Source organism: Chiloscyllium plagiosum, chromosome 9 (assembly GCF_004010195.1).
Source record: "Chiloscyllium plagiosum isolate BGI_BamShark_2017 chromosome 9, ASM401019v2, whole genome shotgun sequence".
NCBI lineage: Eukaryota > Metazoa > Chordata > Chondrichthyes > Orectolobiformes > Hemiscylliidae > Chiloscyllium > Chiloscyllium plagiosum.
Genome location: NC_057718.1, coordinates 71104827 through 71114727, shown reverse-complemented (window position 1 = coordinate 71114727; position 9901 = coordinate 71104827). Strand labels below are relative to the sequence as shown.

The 9901-nt window shown below is 63.6% G+C and overlaps 1 protein-coding gene across 6 annotated transcripts in view; it reads left to right on the top strand.

Annotated features, from left to right (window-relative positions):
* tmem181 (transmembrane protein 181) overlaps positions 1-9901 on the top strand; it is a 248170-nt gene that overhangs the window by 177104 nt on the left and 61165 nt on the right. For all 6 annotated transcript variants that reach the window (XM_043696179.1, XM_043696185.1, XM_043696182.1 and 3 more), the window contains one exon: positions 9121-9220. In XM_043696179.1, the coding sequence (XP_043552114.1) occupies positions 9121-9220 (100 nt within the window). The remainder of the gene's footprint in view (positions 1-9120; positions 9221-9901) is intronic.

Here is a 9901-nt window from a genome sequence, read left to right as displayed (position 1 = left end):
TGCAGATGGGAGGTGATGGTGATATGTCAGAGTGGAAGGTGGAGTGGATAGGTAGGAAAGAAGATGGACAGATGGGCAGTTCAAGATGGTGGTGCAAAGTTGGAGGATTAGATCTGTGATGAGGTGGGTGGCGGGGAGATGAGGAAACTGGTGAAATTGACATTGATGCTGTGTGGTTGGAGGGTCCCAAGGCAGAAGATGAGGGGTTCTTCTCCAGGTATCAGGTGACTACAATTTGGCGGTGGAGGAGGCCAAGACTTGCATATCCTTGACAGGCAGGTACTGGGAGGGAGAGTTGTTGGCCACAGAGCAGTGGGGTTGTTTGGTGCTTGTGTCTCAGAGATGTTCTTTGAAACATTCCACGAGTTGGCATCCTGTCTCCCCAATGTAGAGAAGACCACATCAAGAGCAATAGACATAGTAGATGAGTTCATAGAGTCAGAGATGTACAACACGGAAACAGACCATTTGGTCCAAATCGTCCATGCCGACCAGATATCCTAACCTGATCTAGTTGGCACATATCCCTCGACACCTTTTCTATTCGGATACTCATCCAGATGCCTTTCAATGGTACCAGCCTCCACCACTTCCTGTGGCAGCGTATTCCATACATGCACCACCCTCTGCATGAAAACGTTGCCCCTTAGTTCCCTTTTATATCTTTTCCCTCTCTTCATGAACCTATGCCCTCTAGTACTGGACTCCCCCACTCCAGGGAAAAGACCTTGTCTGTTTATCGTATCTGTGCCCCATATGATTTTACATACCTCTCCAAAGTCACCGCTCAGCCTCTGATGCTCCAGGGAACATAGCCCCAGCCTATTCAACCTCTCCCTTACAGCTCAAATCCTCCAACCCTGGCAACATCCTTGTAAATCTTTTCTGAACCCTTTCAAGTTTCACAACATCAGTATGATAGGAAGGAGACCAAAATTGCATACAATATTCCAACAGTGGCCTAACTAATAACCTGCACAGCCACAACATGATCTCCCAACTCCGATACTCAATGCTCTGACCAGTAAAGGAAAGCATACAAAATGCCGTCTTCACTAATTGCATACAATATTCCAACAGTGGCCTAACCAATAACCTGCAAGCCACAACATGACCTCCCAACTCCGATACTCAATGCTCTGACCAGTAAAGGAAAGCATACAAAATGCCGTCTTCACTATACTGCGACTCTACTTTCAAGGAAAGATGAACCTGCAATCCAAGGTCTCTTTGTTCAGCAAATCTCCCCAGGATCTCACCCATTAAGTGTATAAGTCCTGCTCTGATTTGCTTTTCCAAAATGCAACACCTCACAGTCATCCAAATTAAACTCCATCTGCCATTCCTCAGCCCATTGGCCCATCTGTACAAGATCCCATTATAATCTGAGGTAACCTTTGCTGTCCAGTACACCTCCAATTTTAGTGTCATCTGCAAACTTACTCACTATACCTTCTATGTTCACATCCTGCAACTCTACTTTGAAGGAACGATGAACCTGCAATCTGTTCAGCAAATCTCCCCAGGACCTCACTCAATAAGTGTATAAGTCCTGCTCTGATTTGCTTTTCCAAAATGCAACACCTCACAGTTTTGTGACACCGCAAATTTGTGACACGGCCCGCCCCTCCTCTTCGTCGCACGCCCGCCCCTCCTCTTCGTCGCACGCCCGCCCCTCCTCTTCGTCGCACGCCCGCCCCTCCTCTTCGTCGCACGCCCGCCCCTCCTCTTCGTCGCACGCCCGCCCCTCCTCTTCGTCGCACGCCCGCCCCTCCTCTTCGTCGCACGCCCGCCCCTCCTCTTCGTCGCACGCCCGCCCCTCCTCTTCGTCGCACGCCCGCCCCTCCTCTTCGTCGCACGCCCGCCCCTCCTCTTCGTCGCACGCCCGCCCCTCCTCTTCGTCGCACGCCCGCCCCTCCTCTTCGTCGCACGCCCGCCCCTCCTCTTCGTCGCACGCCCGCCCCTCCTCTTCGTCGCACGCCCGCCCCTCCTCTTCGTCGCACGCCCGCCCCTCCTCTTCGTCGCACGCCCGCCCCTCCTCTTCGTCGCACGCCCGCCCCTCCTCTTCGTCGCACGCCCGCCCCTCCTCTTCGTCGCACGCCCGCCCCTCCTCTTCGTCGCACGCCCGCCCCTCCTCTTCGTCGCACGCCCGCCCCTCCTCTTCGTCGCACGCCCGCCCCTCCTCTTCGTCGCACGCCCGCCCCTCCTCTTCGTCGCACGCCCGCCCCTCCTCTTCGTCGCACGCCCGCCCCTCCTCTTCGTCGCACGCCCGCCCCTCCTCTTCGTCGCACGCCCGCCCCTCCTCTTCGTCGCACGCCCGCCCCTCCTCTTCGTCGCACGCCCGCCCCTCCTCTTCGTCGCACGCCCGCCCCTCCTCTTCGTCGCACGCCCGCCCCTCCTCTTCGTCGCACGCCCGCCCCTCCTCTTCGTCGCACGCCCGCCCCTCCTCTTCGTCGCACGCCCGCCCCTCCTCTTCGTCGCACGCCCGCCCCTCCTCTTCGTCGCACGCCCGCCCCTCCTCTTCGTCGCACGCCCGCCCCTCCTCTTCGTCGCACGCCCGCCCCTCCTCTTCGTCGCACGCCCGCCCCTCCTCTTCGTCGCACGCCCGCCCCTCCTCTTCGTCGCACGCCCGCCCCTCCTCTTCGTCGCACGCCCGCCCCTCCTCTTCGTCGCACGCCCGCCCCTCCTCTTCGTCGCACGCCCGCCCCTCCTCTTCGTCGCACGCCCGCCCCTCCTCTTCGTCGCACGCCCGCCCCTCCTCTTCGTCGCACGCCCGCCCCTCCTCTTCGTCGCACGCCCGCCCCTCCTCTTCGTCGCACGCCCGCCCCTCCTCTTCGTCGCACGCCCGCCCCTCCTCTTCGTCGCACGCCCGCCCCTCCTCTTCGTCGCACGCCCGCCCCTCCTCTTCGTCGCACGCCCGCCCCTCCTCTTCGTCGCACGCCCGCCCCTCCTCTTCGTCGCACGCCCGCCCCTCCTCTTCGTCGCACGCCCGCCCCTCCTCTTCGTCGCACGCCCGCCCCTCCTCTTCGTCGCACGCCCGCCCCTCCTCTTCGTCGCACGCCCGCCCCTCCTCTTCGTCGCACGCCCGCCCCTCCTCTTCGTCGCACGCCCGCCCCTCCTCTTCGTCGCACGCCCGCCCCTCCTCTTCGTCGCACGCCCGCCCCTCCTCTTCGTCGCACGCCCGCCCCTCCTCTTCGTCGCACGCCCGCCCCTCCTCTTCGTCGCACGCCCGCCCCTCCTCTTCGTCGCACGCCCGCCCCTCCTCTTCGTCGCACGCCCGCCCCTCCTCTTCGTCGCACGCCCGCCCCTCCTCTTCGTCGCACGCCCGCCCCTCCTCTTCGTCGCACGCCCGCCCCTCCTCTTCGTCGCACGCCCGCCCCTCCTCTTCGTCGCACGCCCGCCCCTCCTCTTCGTCGCACGCCCGCCCCTCCTCTTCGTCGCACGCCCGCCCCTCCTCTTCGTCGCACGCCCGCCCCTCCTCTTCGTCGCACGCCCGCCCCTCCTCTTCGTCGCACGCCCGCCCCTCCTCTTCGTCGCACGCCCGCCCCTCCTCTTCGTCGCACGCCCGCCCCTCCTCTTCGTCGCACGCCCGCCCCTCCTCTTCGTCGCACGCCCGCCCCTCCTCTTCGTCGCACGCCCGCCCCTCCTCTTCGTCGCACGCCCGCCCCTCCTCTTCGTCGCACGCCCGCCCCTCCTCTTCGTCGCACGCCCGCCCCTCCTCTTCGTCGCACGCCCGCCCCTCCTCTTCGTCGCACGCCCGCCCCTCCTCTTCGTCGCACGCCCGCCCCTCCTCTTCGTCGCACGCCCGCCCCTCCTCTTCGTCGCACGCCCGCCCCTCCTCTTCGTCGCACGCCCGCCCCTCCTCTTCGTCGCACGCCCGCCCCTCCTCTTCGTCGCACGCCCGCCCCTCCTCTTCGTCGCACGCCCGCCCCTCCTCTTCGTCGCACGCCCGCCCCTCCTCTTCGTCGCACGCCCGCCCCTCCTCTTCGTCGCACGCCCGCCCCTCCTCTTCGTCGCACGCCCGCCCCTCCTCTTCGTCGCACGCCCGCCCCTCCTCTTCGTCGCACGCCCGCCCCTCCTCTTCGTCGCACGCCCGCCCCTCCTCTTCGTCGCACGCCCGCCCCTCCTCTTCGTCGCACGCCCGCCCCTCCTCTTCGTCGCACGCCCGCCCCTCCTCTTCGTCGCACGCCCGCCCCTCCTCTTCGTCGCACGCCCGCCCCTCCTCTTCGTCGCACGCCCGCCCCTCCTCTTCGTCGCACGCCCGCCCCTCCTCTTCGTCGCACGCCCGCCCCTCCTCTTCGTCGCACGCCCGCCCCTCCTCTTCGTCGCACGCCCGCCCCTCCTCTTCGTCGCACGCCCGCCCCTCCTCTTCGTCGCACGCCCGCCCCTCCTCTTCGTCGCACGCCCGCCCCTCCTCTTCGTCGCACGCCCGCCCCTCCTCTTCGTCGCACGCCCGCCCCTCCTCTTCGTCGCACGCCCGCCCCTCCTCTTCGTCGCACGCCCGCCCCTCCTCTTCGTCGCACGCCCGCCCCTCCTCTTCGTCGCACGCCCGCCCCTCCTCTTCGTCGCACGCCCGCCCCTCCTCTTCGTCGCACGCCCGCCCCTCCTCTTCGTCGCACGCCCGCCCCTCCTCTTCGTCGCACGCCCGCCCCTCCTCTTCGTCGCACGCCCGCCCCTCCTCTTCGTCGCACGCCCGCCCCTCCTCTTCGTCGCACGCCCGCCCCTCCTCTTCGTCGCACGCCCGCCCCTCCTCTTCGTCGCACGCCCGCCCCTCCTCTTCGTCGCACGCCCGCCCCTCCTCTTCGTCGCACGCCCGCCCCTCCTCTTCGTCGCACGCCCGCCCCTCCTCTTCGTCGCACGCCCGCCCCTCCTCTTCGTCGCACGCCCGCCCCTCCTCTTCGTCGCACGCCCGCCCCTCCTCTTCGTCGCACGCCCGCCCCTCCTCTTCGTCGCACGCCCGCCCCTCCTCTTCGTCGCACGCCCGCCCCTCCTCTTCGTCGCACGCCCGCCCCTCCTCTTCGTCGCACGCCCGCCCCTCCTCTTCGTCGCACGCCCGCCCCTCCTCTTCGTCGCACGCCCGCCCCTCCTCTTCGTCGCACGCCCGCCCCTCCTCTTCGTCGCACGCCCGCCCCTCCTCTTCGTCGCACGCCCGCCCCTCCTCTTCGTCGCACGCCCGCCCCTCCTCTTCGTCGCACGCCCGCCCCTCCTCTTCGTCGCACGCCCGCCCCTCCTCTTCGTCGCACGCCCGCCCCTCCTCTTCGTCGCACGCCCGCCCCTCCTCTTCGTCGCACGCCCGCCCCTCCTCTTCGTCGCACGCCCGCCCCTCCTCTTCGTCGCACGCCCGCCCCTCCTCTTCGTCGCACGCCCGCCCCTCCTCTTCGTCGCACGCCCGCCCCTCCTCTTCGTCGCACGCCCGCCCCTCCTCTTCGTCGCACGCCCGCCCCTCCTCTTCGTCGCACGCCCGCCCCTCCTCTTCGTCGCACGCCCGCCCCTCCTCTTCGTCGCACGCCCGCCCCTCCTCTTCGTCGCACGCCCGCCCCTCCTCTTCGTCGCACGCCCGCCCCTCCTCTTCGTCGCACGCCCGCCCCTCCTCTTCGTCGCACGCCCGCCCCTCCTCTTCGTCGCACGCCCGCCCCTCCTCTTCGTCGCACGCCCGCCCCTCCTCTTCGTCGCACGCCCGCCCCTCCTCTTCGTCGCACGCCCGCCCCTCCTCTTCGTCGCACGCCCGCCCCTCCTCTTCGTCGCACGCCCGCCCCTCCTCTTCGTCGCACGCCCGCCCCTCCTCTTCGTCGCACGCCCGCCCCTCCTCTTCGTCGCACGCCCGCCCCTCCTCTTCGTCGCACGCCCGCCCCTCCTCTTCGTCGCACGCCCGCCCCTCCTCTTCGTCGCACGCCCGCCCCTCCTCTTCGTCGCACGCCCGCCCCTCCTCTTCGTCGCACGCCCGCCCCTCCTCTTCGTCGCACGCCCGCCCCTCCTCTTCGTCGCACGCCCGCCCCTCCTCTTCGTCGCACGCCCGCCCCTCCTCTTCGTCGCACGCCCGCCCCTCCTCTTCGTCGCACGCCCGCCCCTCCTCTTCGTCGCACGCCCGCCCCTCCTCTTCGTCGCACGCCCGCCCCTCCTCTTCGTCGCACGCCCGCCCCTCCTCTTCGTCGCACGCCCGCCCCTCCTCTTCGTCGCACGCCCGCCCCTCCTCTTCGTCGCACGCCCGCCCCTCCTCTTCGTCGCACGCCCGCCCCTCCTCTTCGTCGCACGCCCGCCCCTCCTCTTCGTCGCACGCCCGCCCCTCCTCTTCGTCGCACGCCCGCCCCTCCTCTTCGTCGCACGCCCGCCCCTCCTCTTCGTCGCACGCCCGCCCCTCCTCTTCGTCGCACGCCCGCCCCTCCTCTTCGTCGCACGCCCGCCCCTCCTCTTCGTCGCACGCCCGCCCCTCCTCTTCGTCGCACGCCCGCCCCTCCTCTTCGTCGCACGCCCGCCCCTCCTCTTCGTCGCACGCCCGCCCCTCCTCTTCGTCGCACGCCCGCCCCTCCTCTTCGTCGCACGCCCGCCCCTCCTCTTCGTCGCACGCCCGCCCCTCCTCTTCGTCGCACGCCCGCCCCTCCTCTTCGTCGCACGCCCGCCCCTCCTCTTCGTCGCACGCCCGCCCCTCCTCTTCGTCGCACGCCCGCCCCTCCTCTTCGTCGCACGCCCGCCCCTCCTCTTCGTCGCACGCCCGCCCCTCCTCTTCGTCGCACGCCCGCCCCTCCTCTTCGTCGCACGCCCGCCCCTCCTCTTCGTCGCACGCCCGCCCCTCCTCTTCGTCGCACGCCCGCCCCTCCTCTTCGTCGCACGCCCGCCCCTCCTCTTCGTCGCACGCCCGCCCCTCCTCTTCGTCGCACGCCCGCCCCTCCTCTTCGTCGCACGCCCGCCCCTCCTCTTCGTCGCACGCCCGCCCCTCCTCTTCGTCGCACGCCCGCCCCTCCTCTTCGTCGCACGCCCGCCCCTCCTCTTCGTCGCACGCCCGCCCCTCCTCTTCGTCGCACGCCCGCCCCTCCTCTTCGTCGCACGCCCGCCCCTCCTCTTCGTCGCACGCCCGCCCCTCCTCTTCGTCGCACGCCCGCCCCTCCTCTTCGTCGCACGCCCGCCCCTCCTCTTCGTCGCACGCCCGCCCCTCCTCTTCGTCGCACGCCCGCCCCTCCTCTTCGTCGCACGCCCGCCCCTCCTCTTCGTCGCACGCCCGCCCCTCCTCTTCGTCGCACGCCCGCCCCTCCTCTTCGTCGCACGCCCGCCCCTCCTCTTCGTCGCACGCCCGCCCCTCCTCTTCGTCGCACGCCCGCCCCTCCTCTTCGTCGCACGCCCGCCCCTCCTCTTCGTCGCACGCCCGCCCCTCCTCTTCGTCGCACGCCCGCCCCTCCTCTTCGTCGCACGCCCGCCCCTCCTCTTCGTCGCACGCCCGCCCCTCCTCTTCGTCGCACGCCCGCCCCTCCTCTTCGTCGCACGCCCGCCCCTCCTCTTCGTCGCACGCCCGCCCCTCCTCTTCGTCGCACGCCCGCCCCTCCTCTTCGTCGCACGCCCGCCCCTCCTCTTCGTCGCACGCCCGCCCCTCCTCTTCGTCGCACGCCCGCCCCTCCTCTTCGTCGCACGCCCGCCCCTCCTCTTCGTCGCACGCCCGCCCCTCCTCTTCGTCGCACGCCCGCCCCTCCTCTTCGTCGCACGCCCGCCCCTCCTCTTCGTCGCACGCCCGCCCCTCCTCTTCGTCGCACGCCCGCCCCTCCTCTTCGTCGCACGCCCGCCCCTCCTCTTCGTCGCACGCCCGCCCCTCCTCTTCGTCGCACGCCCGCCCCTCCTCTTCGTCGCACGCCCGCCCCTCCTCTTCGTCGCACGCCCGCCCCTCCTCTTCGTCGCACGCCCGCCCCTCCTCTTCGTCGCACGCCCGCCCCTCCTCTTCGTCGCACGCCCGCCCCTCCTCTTCGTCGCACGCCCGCCCCTCCTCTTCGTCGCACGCCCGCCCCTCCTCTTCGTCGCACGCCCGCCCCTCCTCTTCGTCGCACGCCCGCCCCCGCCTCTCCGTCCTCCTCCCCGCCTCTCCGTCCTCCTCCCCGTCCTCTTCCCCCGCTACCAGAAGAATTTAAAGGCTTTGGGGAGGGTACAGACAAAATTGACCAGGATATTGCCTGAGTTGGATGGTATTGGCTGTGAGGGGAGGTTTGACAAACTTGCTTTGTTTTTACTTGAATGTCAGAGGATGAGGGGCAACTTCATCCTAGAAGTTTACAAGATTATGCGAGGCAAGGATAGAATGGAAAGGCAGTCTTTTTCCCAAGGTACAAATGTGAATTTCTAGGGGACATAGGTTAAGATAAAAGGGGGTAAGTTTAAAGGAGATTTGAGAGATGAGTTGCATTCCCAGCACTTACTCTGCGCAAGAGCATAACCAGAGGAGATGGTAGAAGCAGATACAATAGCAATGTTAAAAGGGCATCTTGTCAGACAAATTAATGGGGAGAGAATAGAGGGATGTGAGCCCCATAGAGGCAAAAGGTTTATACGTTTAGAAAGGTGTCATGTGTCACCACAGACTTGGAGGCCGAAGGTATTTCTGTGCTGTACTGTTCCTAGTCGTTGCCTGAGTTTACCATTGTCATCGAATTCCTACAGTGTGGAAAGGCCCATCAAGTCTGCACTAACTCTCCAAAAAGCATCCCACCTGGATTGGGGCCCTACCCTAACTTTGTAACCTTGTATTTAGTATGGCTAATCCACCTAACCTACACATCCCTGAACACCATAGGGCAATTTAGCATGACCAATCCACATAAGCTACATACCTTTGGTCTGTGGGAGGTAAGCAGAGCACCCAGTGAATGCCTATACAGACACCAACAGTCATCCAATATATGGAAAGGTAGCAGTGCTAAACACTGAGCCACCACGCTACCTTGCATGTTCCTATCCATGCATACTGTTGCTAATTGTGAACAAGACCACTGGAGATTTGTTGCTGAATGAGATGGACAAAAGTATAAATTGGTGTCAGGTTAAAATTTTGAAAAGCTTAGTTTTCTGTGAAAGTTTACTTTCTAAATTTGTGATGACATCGATTGAAATGTTCTATGCTTGAAAAATCTTGTTTTGTTTCCATAGTGCTTATTTACTCACTCTTTGAGGAAGTTTTCAATGAAAGATTGGTCAATTGAACAGAAATGGATGTCCATTCTATTGCCTTTGTTACTGCTTTATAATGGTATGCACAAACAATAGTTATACTTCTTGGCATGGGACTAATGTTGTTTCTCTAACTTCACATCTTTTCAACTTCGGTTAACTAAGCTATATTCACTGATTTTGCCAAATTTCTTATGAATCAACGGTGCTATGATTTATAGTTTCCTTTCCTTGATTTGCCTTTTATTAAAGTTCAGATCAATTCTTATGATGTTCTGAGGCTTTTACAAAGTTATTCTGAGCTCACACAATATTTTTTCATTTAACTGATTTTGACCTTTCTGTTTTTGGCAATTTGTTTTCTTTAATTCTTTGAAGGTAAGCCGTACTTTCCATTTTTTTGTCTTGAGCACTGTTAGCAAAGTCCTTGTTCAACTCAACCTGATCAAGACATGCAACAGTGACAGGTTGTTTCAGAATTAGAAGGTATTAATTTACTTCTCCCTTCTGTCAAAGTTCACTGGGAAATCATTCTTTCTTTTGGTTAGACTGGCATTTATCAAATTATTTAATCAATGATTTACCTCAAAAATGCGTAAAAGCCATTATGCCATTTTGATCATGATTAAAGCACTCATGCCTGCACATACAATAGAAAAGCAATACATTGAGTGTGAGATCAGAAGCTTGTGCCTGTAGAGTTCAAGAAATCAAGAATTTCTACCTATAGTTTGCAGTCAGACTCATCAGGAGATGAGGA